Consider the following 21,872-nt stretch of genomic DNA (forward strand, 5'->3'; position numbering starts at 1 on the left):
TTTTGAAAAATTTAAACGCAGAATGAAAGGTGACATTATTGCCGAGGGCCGAAATAAACAAAAAGTTTTTTTTAATGAGATACTTAAAATTCAAAATCACACTAAATTTTCTCTTTTTTCGCCCCTGTAACTTATTAAAATAAACATTATAGAAGTTTTCAGAGACTTTCGGCCCTCGGTAATAATGTATTCTTTCATTCTGCGTTTAAAACTTTCAAAAATATTTATTAGTTTTCTCAGGATTCGAAAAAAAAAAAGAATGCCCACCTCTACTCATTTGTTACCTGTGTTCTACTTTGATTCGGTGCTTTGACTACGCGACATGAGACGTTGCCAAATAATTTCGTATGAAGGTTTTTTATTGTGGTTTGATATTTCAATTTATTATTTTTATTGCGAATAAGGCACAACGTGACTTTAAAATAAGCTTATTTTGATGTTTAGATTTCTAATTCGGAAATCGTACTTAAAATACGAAACATTAATAAATTTTATTTACATAAAACGATTTCCGAAGTGGAAATCAAAATGTTAAATTAAACTTATTGAAAAGAAAAATTGTGGCAAATTTAAAATAAAAAACAGTAAGCTGCCATTTAAATCAATTCGCCCAAATTTGATTATCTTAGAATGTTGTTAAAATGCTAAAAAGACAACAGGTCAAATAAAACCAATAAGTTTGGCAATGTTGAACTTCTCCTCTTTTCTTAGTTCCACTAATGCTATTTCGACGATATAATGGGCTGACCTAATATACCTCTCTCTTTTTAAATAGGTGTTTCTCACTCCATCTCACGTAAGATACATACCGACCATAAAGTTTTACCTACACTGTATATATATATATATATATTTATATATATATATATATATATATATATATATATATATATATGTATATATATATATATATATATATATATATATATCCCAATGAATAATTAAATGTAACTTTTGTATATACTAATGCAATAATTAATAATAACTTATTTTATAACAAAATTTATTCAATAAAAACAATAAAAAAATAAATATGTACAAAAACAACAACAACAAAAATAACAATCAATGTACTACTAATGGTATCCTCCTAAACCTTCTCCCCCGCCAATGCTGTGGAGAGCAGCAAGTCCTTCGTGACCACTTCCGAGATGGCCACCATCATATCCAGCAACTGGTTGACTGGCTCCCAAAACATCACTGTAGTGTTCAGCAAAGCCGGTACCCTCTGAAACTCCGTATCCTCCGTGACCTCCAAATCCACCGGAGCTTCCGCCATCTCCTCCATGACCACCAGCGCTGTATTTGCTAGAAGCTACAAAACTGCCTCCAAAGGCTCCATGGTGGCCTCCACCTCCTGTAAAATGAAATAAAATATTGTATTGTAATAATTAATTGTAAAGAGAGGATATGGTCACGTTCTATAGTCATACTATCTCTAACTAAGAGCAGTAGTGCATCTAGAATTGGACATATGCCTTCTTCATGACTCTCCATTGGTTTTCACCTTGTGCTTTCTCAAATCAAATATTTATCCTTTTTATACTTCTGGTTTGTGGTCCTACCCGATTTCTTTTTTTCCTTGATATTGTCTCTATTAAATAATTTTGAATTTCATCTGTTGTTCACCCTCATGCTCCACAAATTCTCATTTTACTGTTGTGTTGCATCTTAATTTTGATTTATTTCTTATCCAGCCGTTTTTTTCTGTTTCCACTTACTATCTATGTTTGGGCTTCGTGTGTGACTATTGGGAGGATGCATGGATTAAATAGCCGAGATTTCTGATAGATAGTTATATTTTGTCTTTCACTATATGAGCTAATGTTCCAAAAACAGTCTATTCCAATTTTCTTATATTTATTTCATTCGTCTTATTTATTTTGTTAAGGGTTATATATAGTCATAAAATATTAGAATAAAATAACAGATTGGGGAACAGTTATATAACTGGCATTAGATTTGGCATTTTCTTGAATTGATTTCAAAGTTCTATTGGTTTTTAATAGATATTGCTGTAGCAACTGGTGCGCATTATTTTTAAAATAATTGCTAATATGACAGAAATATTTTGTTATATTCAGATCTTACCACAAGGTCGCTCTGAGGAATCCAAAAAGACGAAATTCGTATAAGTGATTGGTGGTGCTCTATATTGAAATTAAATCTTAACTATCTTTAGTAGTTAGTTATATAACTGTTACGTAATTCTACCATTAGTAGAGACCAGTAATAATAATTATACGGCATACCTTGATTGGTTAAATCGAACACAGCTCCTTTGTTTCCGCCTCCAGTACTAACGACGCTTACTCCGTGATGGAAATCACCACCGATTGAACCGTCAGGGGATCCCTGGCCATGGCCATCATCTAATCCAGCTGAGTGGTCGAAACCAGCACCAATTCCTACATTGGCCAAAGCTCCTTGCCAATCGGAGCCACCACCACCGTATCCGCCAAGACCATGTCCTGAAACAACAATAAAATAGATGTATAATAACACAATAATCTGAAAATAAACATAACATTGCAAATAATTATTCAAATATGCCAAAAAATGACATAAAATAACCAATAGAGTTCTATCCAATAAATCATAAATTATAACATAAACTCATTTGACATTGGGTTGCTAGATGAAAAGCCGAATTTATAGGGATAAAAGAATGTGATTTCCTCAATTAAAATATTAAAAACAGCCTTCCATAATTATGAAAGGAAAAACACGCCACAAAATAATAATTTTTACTAATTTATTATCAGTAGATAAATATAAGACTTTCGACACGGGCTTCTTTAGCTCTACGCCAAATAACTGAAGTTTGGCAAGAATGAATTAATAATCACCACTTCATGCGTGGTGATTACTAATGTTGATCCCATTGCTTTTTTTACGCTGTTTCTCCATTTCTCCTTATTTTGGCTTGCGCGTACAAATAACGATGATTTATATATATTTAAAAGATATATATGATAATCTTTCTTTTAAAAATCTTATATAAGATAAATGACTGCATGCCAATGATTTATATATTGCGTAAAAAAATTAAACTTCACCTAATTTTACGATATACTACGCATGCTTCACAAATGAGACATAAATAGCCTGCTAAAATTTATTGGTAGGTAGGTACTTCCTTATTTTTATATTCAATTAAAAAGCAGTAATTATACTGTTTGCTGATTTGGAAAGTACTAAAGATTATATTCATCTTAAAGACACTCAGGCCGTTAAAGACTAATTAATCAAAACAACTTGTGCATAAAACAAAATCGACGAGTAAATGCCACTAAAGACTAATTAATCAAAACAACTTCCGCAAAAAACAAAATCGATGAGTGTCGAGTACAAGTGATTGCAATTTCTACTCACATAAAACGAAATATCTTGTTAGAACTATTATATAATAATAAATATCACATTAATCGAAGAGTTTATAAATATATTCCGGCAGTTATTAATTCGTTATGCATATTTTATCTGATGTTAAATAATGCAAGTCATCCGCTTAAATTTAAATCATCCGAGGAGAAAGTGCATCGCGGGTTTAGAAATGTATAGAGTGTGTTAAAAAAAATTAATTAGTACTTTTCCACGGATTCCTTTCTGTTTTTGCTTGTTTAAAAATGATTATTTAGTACAAAAATATTTGCAGTTTTCTATTTAATGAAGAAATAAATTCCATGCAACCATTTAATCGTTTTTGTCTATGTTTGTAATATAGTTGAGTGGTTATAGTTATTTAATTTATCCATTCCTCGTTTGGATTTGGACTTGTAGCATAGTAGCATTCATTTATCCTAATATTTTTTTGTGTGTAGTTTGATATCTATGAATAACGATATGAGAAGTACGGTCTGCTTTGTGCGATGCTATACAAAATTTATGTACCTACATAAGCAACATCCATTTTGGTTTTCTCAATGGAATGGGAACTAGAGAGGCTTTATTCAGTTTAAACGTACTAACAAAACGCTAATTTTTATATTATGAAAAAGTTTTTAATGGGTTAAAACAAAAATAAATAGACAAACGAGATATAATAATTATCATCATCATCCAGCCTTCATTTATCACGTCCACTGCTGGACATAGGCCTCCCTTAAACTCCTCAATTCTTTGCGATTTTGTGCTCTTTGTTGTCAATTTTTTGTGATACGTCTGATGTCGTCAGCCCAACGTGTAGGTGGTCTTTCTCTACTACGTTTGTCTGCTCTTGGCCTCCAATGTGTAATTTTGCTCGTCCATCGTGAGTCATGCATTCTCGCTACGTGGCCTGCCCAATTCCATTTTAGTTCCGCTATGCGGTTCACAACATTAGCAATACTCATCCTCCTTCGCAGATCTTTTTCGTTAGGTACATATCATCGAGTTAGAATCTATGGAGAGGGCATCACGTGACTAAAAACGACCTCACTTCGGCCATATTGTTATGATAGTTTGACAGATCTTGTATGATTGTTTACGTTTGTTGTTTTTCGAATATTTTTAGTTTTATATTACTTTTATAAAAACTGTAATATTATATTGTGATAGTGCATAATAATGGTTTCTTGTTCTCAACGTAGTTGCAGTAGCAGAAGCAATGTCAAATAAAAAATCTTCAGGAATAACGTTCCACAGGTTAGTATACAAATATGTAAACAAAGTAATGGCCCGTACTTCAGAGAATAAATTGATAGTATTCATAAAAAATCTTATAAGTAAGGTAGATCGTGCTATTCTTGAGAATACTCAAATATGTTCATCCTAAATATCTTAAAATTTCTTATTAACTACTGCAACAATTATTTTTATTTCTACATAGTATTTCCATTGTGATATTCGGCAGATATTCAATTTTGTTTTTTAATAATAACTTTTCTTTTAACTTTGATAATTGAACTAAATTTTTAAGTGTCAGTTAATTTGTAGTTATCATATATATAAGTTGTAAAACGAAAGTATTTCTTTTATTTCATACCGTATATTCATTTTACCCTTTAAAATATTATTTATATTATTATCTCTTTCAGATACAACTTGTTATTTAACTGTATTAATTTATCTTTATGTATAATATGTCGTGTTTTTAGTGTTTACCGCGGGATAAATAAATCATAGTTTATTAAAAATGTATTGCACTTTTTAGATTATGATTAATCTTCTGAATAACTAGTCATATTTGTATAGTAGTTTTAATATTATCGAGTCCAGCCCTGATCCCACCGCCATATTGGTATGATTGTTAGCCACTGACGCCGTTTTTAATACACACGTTAATATGCTCATAGCTTCTCCATAGATTCTAACTTGATGGTACATATAGAGTAGAGGTTTTAAGGTTATATTTTCGTATGGAAAATATGTCTAAAATATGGCTAAAGTGCCAGAACTGCAATGGCTAGTGTCAGTCGGAATGTGCTGATGTTCCTAGGTCAACAAAGACTTTTATTTGTGATGTTTCTCAACCTGAAAATCATTTCTAGCTCATGCTGTTTATTTTTTAATGTTTAAATGTTTTTTTTTTATTATTATAAAAGTATATCGTAAATATAAGTTTTTTTAGCAAGGTTTAAGCAAGGTTTAGATATCTGGGAATAGATATAACTAGTTACGGAGGTGTTGAAGAAGAAGTATGACAAGAAAGCTTAGAAGCAAGTAAAGCGGCGGGATCTTTTAATGACACAATCTGGAAGAACAAACACGTAAGACAGGACACAAAAACAAGAAGCTATAAAGCAGAAATTAGACCTATATTAACATACAACAACAGAGATGAAAATACTTCGACGAATATTAGGGAAAAGTCTGTTGAATCGGGAGAGAAGCGAAAACATAAGAAAAGTATGCAATATAGAAGACATAAATGGATGGGTGACAAAACGGAAACAGGAGTTGAACGAACACATTAGGAATAGCACGAGATAAGTCACCAAATGGTCGAAGAAGTATTGGCAGACCAAAAAAAAAGATGATAAGATAATTTAAACAATTTAGGAGGCTAATATTGAAGAAGAAACAGACTTTAAAGCCTACATACAAGAAGGAAGATGAAGAAGAAGTTTTTTTTTCAATTTAACTGTATTTTAACTGAAAAATAAAAAAAATAATTATTTATAAAACTTGACTTTTTTAGACTATAAACCATTAGATAACATATTAGAGAGCCTCTTCATTTTTTTTAATATTTTAATGTTTTACTCTAAAATAAAAGTAAATAATAAAGTTTATTATATAGAAATGTAAACAATATATTAGGTAGTAGTAACATAATTTTTCAACAAAGCTTGTTTTTTTATTTCTACTAGTTTTCAAGTTTTATCAAAAAAGAATAAGGGTCACCTTTCCCTATTTATTCCCTAATAGCTAAAAATAATAATGATGTCTCGATAGAAGTAATAAACAAATTGAAATTGGAGTTCATTTATGAAAATGAAAATTATTTTGAATTTACGTACAGAATTTTAAGTACAAACATAAAAATGCGCATGTTGAGATGTTACATATTTGGTATCTTGGGATATGGCACAGAAGCACTCACGCTGACTAACACCGTGATGAAAAAGGAGGAGATAATGGCTTTACAGAATACTAAAAAAATATTACTTAGAACGAGTTACCAATGAAGACGTTCTGCGTAGACTTTCGAAAGAAACAAAAATTATTAATGAAATAAAGATATGAAAATTACAATATGTGACGAGAGGGACAAAATACCAGTATCTGTAAGTTATTATTTAGGGAAAGATTATAGAAAAACGTAGCGTTGGAACAAGACAAATGTCTTGGCTCCGTAGTCTCAGAGAATGGTTCAAGTGTTCTTTAAATCAACTTTTTAGAGCAGCTGTAAGCAGAATACAAATAATCATGATGATAACAAACAACAAAAATAAGAAGACAACTATTTTCAAAGAAAACATACGATCAACGATGGCGAAAGGGAAATAAAAACGAAAAATGCCAACGAAAAACCTTTTGGTCGACTTGTCTACAGAATTGTGTCAACGAAAATGAAGTATCGTATTATCTCAAGTGCTGTCAATAAAATAATGAAGATACTTTTAACAAAACGTGAATCTATAAAAATTATACTCAAATTTATTTAACTCACTCTATATTGATATTCTTAAATTGCTTCTGATATTATAAATAATAATTTATTCAATTTCTAGATTGTATCTAATATAAATGAGACAGCTGACAAAAAATTAACATGCACTATCGCTTTTTGAAGATTTCATGGCGTTAATTTTCTACGATCTTACACAGTTCTATAATTAGATGCCACTTTTTTTGATTTTAATTAACTTGAAGGGCGCAGTCAGAGCATAGAATATAAAATCGTGGATCTGCAATTTTATTTAAGTAGGTAATTGTGAAGAAAAGTGATAGTTCCGGAGTCAGTCTGCCGGAACATTTCGGCATGTAGATTATAACAAAAGACGAAGAAAACAATCGAGAGATGGTTGAATTATATTTGTCTAATGAGCTGGCGTTCCAATTATTTTATAGAAATTGATGTATGTACTTAAATAACACATTGCAAAAAACATTCTTAGGTATTTGACTCAAACATATACATGCATATATAGATCAGAGAAAATATTCAGCTTTAAAAATTTCAAGAAGTTTCACTTAATAGTTATTGCAAAATTGAAATTGTTTATCCCAGAAAGCTTTTATCTACAACGTTATGATCCGTAAACCATTGGGTCTACATGAATTCTAAAAGCACCAAATTGAAGACAAATGTGAAGTAGAAAATTAAAACGTAACGATTGTCAAAATTTAATAAAAGTCATAGATGTCATACGATTTATAACAACATTGAATAATATGTTTAAATTTTTATAATAATTCTGGTTTTAATATAATTTCATATAGTCATATAAAACAAAATACAATTAGTATTTTTAAACATATTTAGTTTATATAATTATTAAATTTACTAACAAATGATATTTATTTATATTTTATTATTAATATTTGGTCAAATTTGACAGGTTTGTCATAAGTAAACAACGTATGCTTTGTTAATACGTTAACAGGTGGCGTTAGGAGCAAACAATAATTTATTGAATTTGTTCATAAATAAATATTAAAATTACTTTATTCAATTTTAAATATATTATTTAAATTTTAAAAATATAGAAAATATATTATGAAGCTCCGCGCTAGTCTACAGTACCGCCTACTGTTCCACTTTTTGTGTTTTATTCGAAATGTTATCATATTTATACGAATTTAAGAAAAAAACACAATGTATTACGACCATTAGAACCCGAGTTAGACCTTTTTTGTCTCGATTCTATTATTTCAAAAACTGAATTCATAAATTCAAATTTATAATACGTCTATCAGTTCATAAACCAATGTAAAGTAAAGGGCAGAAGAAATGTGCGATAAAGATGAATATCTGGGCTAAATATCCTAAAAAATGGTATGGTTGCAGCTTAAAACAACTCTTTAGAGCAGTTAGTTTGAAAGATAGAATGGTCTTGATTATAATGGAGATGACACTTAAAGAAAAAGAAGACTATTATCAGCTATTAGTTAATAATATCTATTTATAAAATTATATATTAAATAGTGTTAAGCCCTATGATCGGCGTTTCGAATTAGTTTCTAGTACTCAACCGAGTAAAGAAATAAAACAGAAAGACGGATTAGATTTAATTTCAATGCAGGGCATCTGCCACCTGCTTATAGTCAATAAGGTTGAAATACGTATAAGCGGATGGTAGATGCCCTGCATTGAAATTAAATCTAAACCGTGTTTCTGTTCCATTAATGTATTGTTTATAAGTAAAAATTGACGTTTAATCTCTTACATATTTTTTTATTGCATATTTTTATCATCAAATTTATCAAAAGCAATTATAAGATACCTGTACCAACGAGTGCTATGGAAAAATTGTTAGTTTCCTGGTCTAATATGGGTTTATTATAGTCTAAAGCGTCTTATGTAACAGGAGTAATTATTATTTTTATTCACAATATTTGAAACACCAAACTGGTATCAGAAAGGGAAAAACGTCGATGAAAAAGTAGCTATCAATCTTTTTTCGATTTTTTAACAATCTTCTTTTTTTTTCGAGCCTGGATCCGACTACTGCGACTATTTTCCTAATTTAAGCTGGCTGTACCTGTTAAGTACCTTTCAACAAAAGTTTGTCTGAACTTCTCCACATATTGAGAGACGTATCTAAAGTCTTCCAGTAATACAAAACCAGCTACCCGATATCGTAGGGGTAGAGGGGTCGATTTCATACAGCCGATAGTTATTCTACATGTTTTCTTTAATGCAATGGTGACTTGGGCATACATAGATCTACTCCACATAAACAGGCATATTCTCCTGTTGAAAAACACAAGACCTCGGCTGTTGACTTTAAGATCAGCAGCCTTTTGTCTTGTACTCTTACAGTAGTATTTATATGTTAGTAAGCGGTCTAGTACGACTCGAAGATATTTGTATCTGACAATATGTTCAAAGGTTTAGATGCACCAAATGGGTGTTGAGATGGAATGCAACACTTGAGTTATAGCACATAACCTAGAAAACATAACAAAGACAAAAAAAGGAGATATGTCGGCTATGTAGCACGATTTACCTATGGCGGATGGAAAGACGATACGGTGAAAAGACGAATAAAAATTCCGGGCTTGCAATGAACACAAAAAACTGGAAAAATAAAATGATGATGAATATTTTTTACGCCGTTTTGTTCATTTTTGAGTATGTTATTGATATTAATTGGTTTATATATATATATATATATATATATATATATATATATATATATATATATATATATATATATATATTTGTTATATATTGCTATAAAACTACAGGTTTACTAATGCAAAGCTAAATAAATTCCTTTACAGTTTAAAAGTTTGTTTTTCATTTCTTCAGATGAAAAATATAGAGATTGTTAAACCCTAAAGAATTTACAGTAATTTTATTTTTGCTCTAATTTGTCCTCGTTTGACATTTTTTTGTTTTTTGTCATTTTGACATAACATTTAAAAAGAGGCTATTTAAAAAAATGTTTATTTAATCTCTTGCAATTCTTAATGCTCTGTCTCCGGTTGCTAAAGTTATGTATTCGTTCCATATAGCTTTGTTTTTCGTATTGTTTTCATGTTGTATTGGTGTTGCATATATTCTTGAACAATTCCTGTTAAAATATTCGATTTTTTACTTCTGACTTCATATTTTTATTTCTCAATTTGATATATTGCAATTTTTAACAGTTTTATTTGCTTTATTTGAATTACTTGCTAATTTTTCATCGATATTTTTATGGTTTAACATATTTATGTCCAGATATATGAAGTTCATCAGCTGTTTGTTAAACTTTTTCTTTACGTGTAGTTTTCACCTCATTTCATTGATTGACAATTATACGCTTTGTTTTTTCCATTTTGGCGCATTTTTCCTCCTATGATTAATTTCAATCAATTAAAACCCTTCTAACTTTGTGATACTTTTAAGGTGAATACAGATTTTTTTCTATAAAAATGACGAACTTGATAACAAAAAAATTGTAAATTTATAAGATTAAATTTAATGATTAAAGGGTTTATTAAATAAATTACCAATTTTTCTGATCTTAACAATATAATTATATGTAGTTTTTGACTTACCAGAGTCAATGATGCCGGGGAAACATGTGCTCAAGCCAATAAGGGACACAAAAAGGAGGTACTGAAAAATACAAACAAATATTAATTATTAATCATCAGTCTCATATGAAATATGTAAATAGGGTTTTAACACACTGACTGCCATAATAGTGAGTTCCTTTCGGCTGCGAATATTTTACCCTGTATATACTCATACAATTAAAATCTAACCAAGTATGTACAATTGAATCACCATATGATTCCGTAGCCTTATTAATTGATATCAGTTATTACCACCGTATACATCACATGCCGATAATATTATATTCACACAAAAACAAGTAATTTCCTGCAAAAATGTCGATTTCTCTTGTGATTTGTGTATTCTGTGTAAATACTTAGATATTATTTTAAAACATGAGTTATGAAAAGAACAAGAAAAATTAAAACGTCTTTGGCATGATCAGGAATATTTTTCAGATGAAGATAATGAACTATTTGAAGATTCGGGTGAGTTTCTCCATAGTAGTTCTGATAGTTCTTTATATAACGAACCAATTAAAGAAAAGTCATATTAACAAATCGACCAACTACTACCGGCACATCAAGAAATATGTTGAATATTGAAAGAAATTTAGAAGAAAGTGAGGATGAGGATAAAGAAAGTGAAAACATTGATAATAGTGAGAATTTATCGTGGAAAGACGTGAGCGGACAGCGGACATTATTTAAAATTATTTAATTTTGCTAAAGCTGAAACGGATGTTGGTGTAATACCAGAAGTACACGGTGAATATTTTGGTAAAGGTCCTTTAAATGTGTATGAGTTATTTCTTACTGATGAGGTGTTACAATTAATGGTGACGGGAACAACCAGGTACGCAGCTCAGAATTTTTGAATTTCATGATATAAATGTTGAAAAAATAAAATGGGCTTTGTTGGGATCTTGATTTGGACGAGCTTGTGGTCAATTTCCTTCAGTTGAATATTATTGGTCTAAAAGTAGTCTGTTCGATAATAAATTTAAAAATATGGTGACTCGCAACCGTTTTCAATTATTATTCAAACTATAACATTTTAATAACAATGAAATAACAACAGAAAAAAAAAGATTACGAAAAATTTCTTCTTTGACAAATCTTTTAATAAAGAATTTTCAAAAACATGTTGTTCCAAAAGGGAATATCTGTATAGATAAAATATTATTACCGTTTAGGGGACAGTTAACTTTTCGACAATATATTAGTAATAAAGGACATATAATCGTCCTCATGAATAGTGCTGAAGTCGCTCTGGTGAGTCCTACTAGGACGAAATGCGTATAAGCGAATTGTAGAAGCATTGTACGTGAAATCAAATCTTAACAGTCTTTTATATATCTTTATTTACTAGTAGATATTTTGAGTATAAGAAACCAGTTCACCAAAGGTTCTTGCCTAGATGAGCCGATATATCGTGGAGTGGAATTTTAGATTCTCCATGTCGTTCCATTCATCGTCTGCTTACTTTGAACCTTGTAGAAGGCACAGATTTAGACAAAAATCTGAATTTTGTTTTCGAACACCTAGAAATCTTGAGATTTCTTCTTTTTGTTCTGAGATATTAAGCTGTTCACGATATTGGTGTGGCACTATCAACGGAAAACATGATTAATTATCTTGCATGCCATGCACAAGCTGCGTGCGCATATGAGACTAATCTTGTGTGAGCGGACGATAGTAGTGTAAATTAATATAAGTATCTAGACTATAATCATTCAAGACAAAAAATCCAATTATATATAAAAAAAACTGATCGATTAATATAGAAGAAAATAAAAGGGAGATTTTTACGTGAACAGTGCTAAAAACGGGAAGAATTTAAGAAAAAATATGCTTTTTAACATGCATATAAGAACTAAGGAACTAACAAGAATGAGAAACAGTTCAAACTAGGCAACTTCAAGAGATGATTTACACTTGATGATGATTTACAGTTGACGATGATGCACTTATAACAGATTTAACCCAGAAAATGCAGAGATGAACAGAATACATAGCACAACTTTTTAAAGACAAAGAGCGAACAGAAGCACCAAAAGAATTTAAAGATGATACTGGGCCTGACATTGTAAGACAACAAATAGAATATTCATTAAAACAAGCTAAAAGTGGAAACTCTACTAGGAATGATAGAATTCCCATCGAATTACTCAAAATTGTGGATATTGATAATACTTTTAGATCTATTCAATACCATATAGAACAGGAATATTACTTAAAGAATGGCTCCAATCGACATTTATACTACTTCCCAAAAAGCCAATGCCAATGAGTGTAATGAACATCGCACCATAGCCTTAATGAGTCATGCCTTGAAATTGTTTTGAAAAGTAATTCACAGTAGAATACATAAGAAAATAGACGAAAACATAAGTAATACATTAATAGGTTTTGGGAAAGGCCTGCACTATTGCAGTGAGTGTTCTTTCCTAGAGATGCCTAGATATGAATTAAGAATTTATATGTCTATGAGAAGACTTTCTTAAACAACAACATAGACAGCAGAGACGTTAGAACTATATTTAACCTAGAGTGGAATCAAACAGCGAACGTGTAAGCTGAAGATCAACTGACTGAGGATATCCAGATTCACCTTGGGGTGCACCAAGGGTTTATTGTATGTATTATATCGCCAATTAAATAGCGAATCAACAAAAATAGGTCTACAAATGAATTATAATAAAACGAAAATTATGACCAACCAACCAGAAGTAGTGGTTATAATAAATAATTGCAATAATAATGAATGAATAAATAATGAATAATTACAATTGCACAAACAACTATAGAACAAGTAAAAAAATATGTATATTTGGGACAACTACTTAAATTAAATAAAGAAAATCAGACCGGAGAAATAAAGAGAAAGATACGGTTGGCTTGGATATCCTTCGGAAAACTTTCCTATATACTAAAAAATAGAAAATACCCCCAATATTTAAAAATAAGAGTCTTCAACCAATGTGTACTTCCTGTTCTCACCTACGGTTCTCAAACTTGGACGTTTACAAAGGAAAACATGGAAAAAATAGCAAAGACCCAAAGAGCCATGGAAAGGCAAATGCTGAACATCAGGCTATCAGACAAGAAAAGAAATACTTGGATCCGCAACAAAACAAAAGTGACGATGTATTAACGCAGATAGCAAAACTTAAGTGGAAGTTCGCTGGACATACCATAAGACAGAAAGACGACAGATGGAATAAGATGATTATACACTGGAGACCGTATAGTTACAAACGAAAAAGAGGAAGGCCACAAATGAGATGGTCAGATGACTTGAAGAAACACGCAGGCCCGAAGTGGATACAAACTGCCTACAATAGAGAGACGTGGAAGAAGGAAGAGGAGGCCTGTGTCCAAAATTGGACAGCAAGGGCTGTATAGATAGATAGATAGATTATATCGCCAATGTTGTTTAATTTATATAGTGGAGCCATCTGTGAATTAGTGCTGGCCGAAGTTAGTCAGAGCGAGCCACTCAAAAACATAGGATTTGCTAACGAAGCCGTACTTTTTACGGGAACACTAGAAGAACTGCAACACACCTTGTTCAACAACTCAATATGTATTGCAAAAATTTAGAATTAAAAATAAATCTAAGAAAACTAAGTTCACGGTAATTACGAAAGCACAAAACATTAGAGATAAACTAGTACTAGATAAGACAGAAATTGAGCTAATATCCTTGTACAAATACCTTGATATGAACATGGAGTTTAGGCTTGGACGATAAGACAATCGATCATTAAAAACCCAGAAGCTTTCCAAATGTTGGGCTACCGACGCATTCTGATAATATCATGGACGGATCGTAAAACAAACACACAAGTTCTCGAACAATTAGGAAAACAACGTGAAGTTTTAAACTCAATAAAAATCAGGAAGTTGGAATACTTGGATCACATTATTAGAGATGAAAAATACGAACTGTTGAGGAACCTAATTCAGGACAAAATCAAAAGCAGAAACGGCGTAAAAGAAGTAAAATTTCGTGGCTACACCATCACCGTGAATATCTTGCCTGTAGTTCAATTATGCTTTTCAGTAACGTAACAAACAAAATTAGATATAGCTTCCAGAATGATTTCCAACATCCGATAGAAGTGAAACTTAAAAAAGAAAGACGAACCACCTTCGCAATATCGTAGACAATTAGGTAGTATTGTCTTCGATATGGTAAAGTATATTATACTTTACAATATTGGAGTCAAAAAAGACTCAAAAGAAATTGGTAAAAGCTTTTATTTGAATTAAAGATATTCTGGTTATTTTATAGAAGAAATAAAAAACTACCAATGCTTCATATAGATTACAAACAATTAATTTAAAAATAGGGTCACAGTATCAAAGTACACAGAATCCAAATGATAATAATAATAACAGCTACTAAAATTAATATTATAAGATTTTTCAGACATAGATATAAGTACCGTATACGTTGATGGATCTATTCAGCATATAAAAGCATTCAGCTAACAATTATATATTTTATTAACTTCAAAACTACACATTTTCTATACCTGCTTTATCTTTTCGTAAGTACAAAATATATCAGTATCGTAAAAATTATTTTGAACGAGAAATTAAAAAAGGCTCTATGACCAAAAGATCCAAAGTGCTACATAAATTAATAATAATGAAAAATTAATCAATTTAACTAAAAACACAGGATATGTAGAGATTATCATGAAATTAGAATTTGAAAAAATATAACGTCATCAATAATAAAAATATTATTAATAAAATTCGACCATATATTTTGCAACACGAATAGTTTTTTTTAATTCCTCCTTACCTTGTACATGTTTATAAAACTTATCAACCACTTTGTTACAAAACGAGAACTGGAGAGACCTATGAAGAAATTGTGCTTTTATACCCCCTTCACATTTTACGAAGATATTGGCGATTGTCTAATGACATTGAGCGAAAGTAATTCCTTCTTTCTCTGAGGCAGCAGCGATGACGGTGTCGATATAATTTATATAGTTAGTCCGCTATCAGATGCCTAAATGTGACATAGTTAGGGTTCTTTCAACTAATTTCTTATTAATTTCTAATTATATTAACAATAAAAAATTTAAATACTAGCATCTAGATTTTTGGTACAGATTTATAATAAAACATCGCAAAGACTTAATATTAAATTGAAAGAAACTCAAAACGAGTCTGCAGACCGAAAAAAACAGTTCATTGAAATTATAAAGAAAAAATAGAAATGAGATTTATAAAAAAATATAGTACAGTTTTTTCAAGAAACAAAAAATAACTAAATCAAAAAACAAAGCAAAATAGCAAGAATCAGAAATGTTGGAATACCATTTCCAGCTACTAGCTACTATCGAAAAAAGCGAAAGACGTTATAAGTGATAAAACTTTAATGAAAATTTTCAAGTTACACTGGTCGAGAAAATTATGGGACTTATAAAAACTCATAAGAACTTAATTCAATCGGATTACGCTCAAACAATGGGCAGCATACGAGATAGTGCAACTAATGGACAAAAGAATATTATACAATAATAAAAGGTAAAGAATACAAGGCCGCACAGAAAGCGATCTCTCAGAGTATCTCCTGTAATTCTTCTCAGTACTCTCATCTCTGTCGTTTGCAGTGGCCTTTGTGTTGTGGCTGTGTCGGGTCTTGTTTCTGAGGCATATTTCATTATTGCTCTTACACTGGCTTTATAAATTCTTGACTTCATCTCAGTGTTAATGTGTCTGTTTCGCCATATAGTGTTATTAAGGCATCCTCTCAGTCTATTTCCTTTTTGTATTTGATCTCTCACTTCTTTGTCCAGGTCTCCACAGCTGGACAGTGTACGTCCAAGGTATTCTATTTCCATTACTTGTTCAATACTGATGTCATCAATTTCTATTTTACATCTGGTTGGTTCTTCGCTGATTAGTATTGTTTTAGTTTTCTGAGAGATTGTCATAATAAATTCTTTTGCTCTTATGTTAAATCTGTCGACCAGTCTTTGCAGACTATCTTCATCTTGGGCTATCAATATTACGTCGCCTGCGTTTCCCATTATGTATCCTCTTCCTTTGTTAACGCTTTGGATGACTTCATCCATGATTAAATTGAAAAGCATAAGGCTCAATGAGTCCTCGTCTTATTCCGCTGCCTATTTCTATAGGTTTTCTAAGTTGTCCATTTATTCTGACTTCCATTTTATTCTTGTGGTAGATATTTTCGATAGTTTTTATAATTTCTCTATTATACAACAGATGGATTACATCTTTGAGTCTTACTCTGTTAAATGCTTTCTTTAAGTTAATCAGACCCAGAAATGCTGGTCTATTGCATTGAATATACGAATATTGCATATGTACACGATCTTCCAGTTCGAAAACCCTGTTGTTCATCTGCTAAACTTATCCTCTGATTTATTAGTACTTGTAAAATTTTAGTTGTAAGTTTTTGGGTAATATTTAAAAAGTTTATAACTCTGTAGTTTTCTGGCTGTTTTTATCTCCTTTTTTGAATAGTAGAATTTATTAGTTCGCTTGTTCTCCATTCTTCCGGTGTTTTATTGGGTTTTATAATTTTATTAATTGATGTTGTTATGGATTTAGACCGGGCCGCTCTACCATTGACCAGATATTCACAATAAAACAGATAACGGAAAAATGCTGGGAGTTTGATCGTGAGCTTCATCAGATGTTCATAGATTTTAAACAAGCATTTGATAGAGTATGCAGGGCCAGACTGTGGACAGCGATGCAGGAACTTGGCTTTCCAAAAAAACTAGTCAGGTTGATATGAATGTGTGTGGAACGGTTACGATGTAAGGTGAGAGTTGGACAACAATACTCGGAGACATTTGAAATAAACAATGGACTAAAACAGGGAGATGCACTTTCACCACAACTCTTCAATTTAGCTCTGGAACACATAATCAGAAGTGCAAGAATCGAAACACCGAATACAGTATTTCATAGAGAAGGACCAAAATTACTATTGGCATTTGCAGACGATATCGATCTAATAGGAAACACACGATTAAGGATGAAGGAGACTTTCGTGAGGTTCGAGAAGGAAGCAGAGAAGATGGGGCTCCAAATCAACGAAAACAAGACGAAATATATGTATATGAGCCGCAATAACCAAAGCAGTGATAGAATCGGTCAGAACATCACCATCGATGACTTTAACTTTGAGCGCGTTAGAGAATTCAAGTATCTTGGAACAACAATAACTGAAGACAATAACGGATCACAAGAAATAAATAACAGGATCCAGGCCGGCAACAGATGTTTGCCGGCTTGTTGTTAATTAGTTGTTAATTATTGTTTTGTTCTGCTGTTCCACAATATTTCAGTAATTCGTTTATTTAATAATAATTTGACTGATATAAATGGAAAGTTTTGAATGGTTTTTCCGTAGACTATGGTATGAAATTGTACCTACCCTGAAAACAAGTTTGGAGCCAATTTTAGATAAAGAATTATCGATGAATCCATATTAATTTCTAGAGAAACATGAAGAAATGTAATAGAGGCAATCTGCCATCATTACTTCTGCTATCACTAAGAATAATGATTTTTTTCAATAATACTAGAAAAAAATGTCAGATTTTTCCCAAAAAGGGGAAAACGAATTTTAACGAAAAAACTTAGATACATAAATTAAACACTTTTTCAGAGCCATTTTGAGGGGTGTATCATTAAAATTTTTAACGATATACCCCCGACATTTTAAATATTTAACTAGAAATTAATATTTAAAAGTCAAAAAAGCTAACGCAAGCAACAACTAGGGGAAATAGATGCACAGTTGAATTGCTGAACGATATTGAAATTGTAGAATTTTTTAAAGTTTCAATATACAAAAAGATATTTGGGAGTTACATTAAGCACATATAGAAACATACAGAAACGGAACAGAAGAAAGAGAAATTTAAAGAAGAATAGTAAAGGGAAACAAAGCTTATTTTTTACTCGTCCATGTGTTCAGCTCCAACAATACACACTGAACATCGAAAATCGGGCGCATTTTTAGACCGATAATATGTTATAGATGTGAGACATAAGTGATAAGAGAAAACACAAAAAGAAAACTGGAAGTCTTTGATAGAAAAGTCCTAAGGAAGATATTTGGACCTATTAACGAAAACGGAGTATGGAGATTAGTTAAACTTCAAAAACTTCGATGGCCTGGTCATGTAGGGACAATGGAGACCGAAAGATTGCCGAAAAGAGCTCTAGATCGTAAAATACAGGGCGCAAGACCAAAAGGAAAGACTTGGAAAAGGTGGGAGGATAAAGTGTTAGCGGACGCGAAAAATTTGCTAGACATAAGAACCTGGAGAAGATCGGCGGAACCGACAAGGTTGGAGGTATAGTTTGGAAGAGGCCAAGGCTCGATTTGGGCTGTAGTGCCTTTGTAGAGAGAGAGAGAGAGAGAGAGAGAGAGAGAGAGAGAGAGAGAGAGAGAGAGAGAGAGAGAGAGAGAGAGAGAGAGAGGTCGTTAAAATTTATAATTATTATTACACATCTTGCAAATATAATAGTCTAAACAAAAAAATAGCTCTTATGAGTCATAATAGACAAATAGAATAACTCATAAATCAATTAATATTTTTCAATAAATTTTGTGGGTATCTTAAGGGTATCGAAAGCTAAATTCTGAGACAAGTTTTGAAATTATTTATTCATTTTTGTTTATTCTAATGTCAATTCTAATTCCAACAGTTTTTTTCAATTATTTGAACACATTATTTATAAATTTTTATTTAGAAAGTCTAAAAAGAAGACTTTTTTCAAAACACTTACAAGAAAACAAAAGTAAATACTTTTATGGGGACGTCTTTTTGAGGGATCTAAATTTTTTTGGGAATTTTCTTAAAAAAGATTATTGTTTTGCTATATAATCTGTAGATAAAATAATATCCATCTTTGTGATTAACCACGTATTTACTTAACAATGTCAGCCTATGATATTTTTGCTATTTAGATAGACAAGAAGTTTTTTATATCTTAGAAACCGAATCGTGCAAATGAATTAATGAGATTCATATTTATTGTCCACTTTCCCTGCTGCTTCATTTTATCGATCTTATTTAATTTATTACATAACGAAATTAGTAATATCAAATAATATGAAAGTGTGTGTTCTCGATAAATGTTGTAAAAATTTTATTGGATTCGAATATTTGTCGGAGACATTGAAAAAAAAAACATATTGAAAAGCTACTTATAGTTAATAGATTAGTAAATTGTAGAAAAATCGGTCGTCTGACCTCAAAGACCTTTTCTCACTGATTCTCACTGAATATATATATATATATATATATATATATATATATATATATATATATATATATATATATATATATATATATGTTCAGAATGTAACTCCTGCTACATTGGCCAGACTAGTCGATCTCTTCTAGGGCGTATAACTTCACACAAAAGCGACATCAGACTTTCCAAACCCTCTTTTGCCCTTGCACAACACGCCATTTCCAGTAAACATCACATTGATTTCACAAATACCAAAATACTGGCAAAACAAAACAACCATCAGAAACGCTCCTTTATTGAAATGTGTGAGATCCTCAAGAACTCATCGGCAATAAACAAAAGAACCGACATCGACAATTTGAGCCAGGTTTACCACTCTCTCATCTTACGAAATAAATGATACCAATTATTCTTCAGTTAAAAGTTGGCGTATTTTCCATTCAAAATAATAACAAAATCATCCCCTATTTCCAAGTTTCATTAAAACATAAATTAAAAATAATATATCAAATATTTCCGCCATACAAATTCCACCCGTCCAACTAATTATACAATGTCCCCTGTAGAAGTTCATAATTGTCTCAAACCTTGGAATTTGGTGACACATGGCCCTTAAATAAAAAAATTTTGGATATCGCGTCAAGTTGTTTGCTAGATTGCAATAAATCAGAACTTTGTTGGTCTTCAGCGGAGACCCATCTAAATGAAGCCAAATGTTCGTTTAAAATTTTTTAATTATTCTTATCTACGAATATGAACATTATTTTCGGCAAAGTTTGTGTGTTGTTTTTTGTTTTTTGTTTTTTCTTTTTTGGTTAAGTTAGTTTTAAATAATGAGTAAAGTGTACAGTAGATATATGATAACATCGATAATATACTACATATTGAGTTGTAAGTTATGAACTATAAACATCTGTATTTCTTATAAACTCTATGTCATTTGTTATATTTTAGAAAACTGATGAAGCTTTAGAAATATAAAGCGAAACGTCTTCGATAAACTTATGAAGTAGTTGACAGGGCAAAACAAGCATAGTAACGCATAAAATTAATACCGGAGACGCTCAGCCAATCAGATAACAATGTAGACGACTTCAATTTACGAAAAGAGATGAAGCCGAAGACATAATCAAAGATATGAACAAACAAGAGGTAATCGAACCATCAAACAGTCCATGGAGATCACCAGCAGTTCTAGTATAGAAGAAAGATGGTTCAACGCGTTTTTGTATTGACTACCGCCAGCTCAATGCGGTAACTAAGAAAGATAGTTATCCTTTGCCCAGAATAGACGATACGTTGGATACTCTTTCTGGTTCTCGTTGGTTCTCAACACTCGATCTAAAAAGTGGATATTGGCAAGTAGACGTGGAGCTAGCTGATCGGGAAAAAACCACATTCTCGATAGGATCAGGGCTTTGGTAGTTCACGGTTATGCCGTTTGGTTTATATATGCCCCTGCCACATATGGAGGCAGTTTTAAGAAAAACATAGAAAACATGTCTGGTTTATTTAGATGGTGTAATTGTGATGGGAAGATCCTTCGATGAAGATGCCAACAATCTGGCAGAAGTCTTTCAACGATTGCGGGCTGCGAAATTGAAGTTAAGTCTCAAGAAATGTCATATTTTTCGACGAGATGTGAAGTACTTGGGACATATTGTAGCGAGTAATGGTGTAACAGCTGATCCTGAAAAGATTGCAGCAATTAAGGATTGGCCAGTACCAAGTAATAAACACGAAATTAGAAGTTTTCTTGGTCTATGTACATATTACCGACGTTTTGTCAAAGGATTTGCCAACATCTCTAAGCCATCAACAAAGTTGACAGAAGAAGGCAAATAATATATATGGAGTGAAGTGTGTCAAAAAGCTTTCGAACAATTACAAATGGCTCTGATCAGAGGGCCAGATGGCAAGATGATTAGAACGATTACAAGACTATGATTACGAGATCG

The 21,872-nt window shown here is 31.5% G+C and overlaps 1 protein-coding gene across 1 annotated transcript; it reads right to left on the minus strand.

Annotated features, from left to right (window-relative positions):
- Positions 1-986: 986 nt before the first annotated feature.
- On the minus strand, positions 987-15,556 carry LOC140444761 (uncharacterized). Its single transcript, XM_072536522.1, has 4 exons — positions 15,458-15,556; positions 10,639-10,699; positions 2,253-2,471; positions 987-1,357 (listed from the first exon to the last, which is right to left on the minus strand). Exons 1-4 carry the CDS (start codon positions 15,464-15,466, stop codon positions 1,077-1,079), a joined length of 570 nt encoding a protein of 189 aa, XP_072392623.1. The 5' UTR covers positions 15,467-15,556; the 3' UTR covers positions 987-1,076.
- Between the last annotated feature and the right edge of the window lie 6,316 nt (positions 15,557-21,872).

Source organism: Diabrotica undecimpunctata, chromosome 6 (assembly GCF_040954645.1).
Source record: "Diabrotica undecimpunctata isolate CICGRU chromosome 6, icDiaUnde3, whole genome shotgun sequence".
In the NCBI taxonomy this organism is placed as follows: Eukaryota; Metazoa; Arthropoda; class Insecta; order Coleoptera; family Chrysomelidae; genus Diabrotica; species Diabrotica undecimpunctata.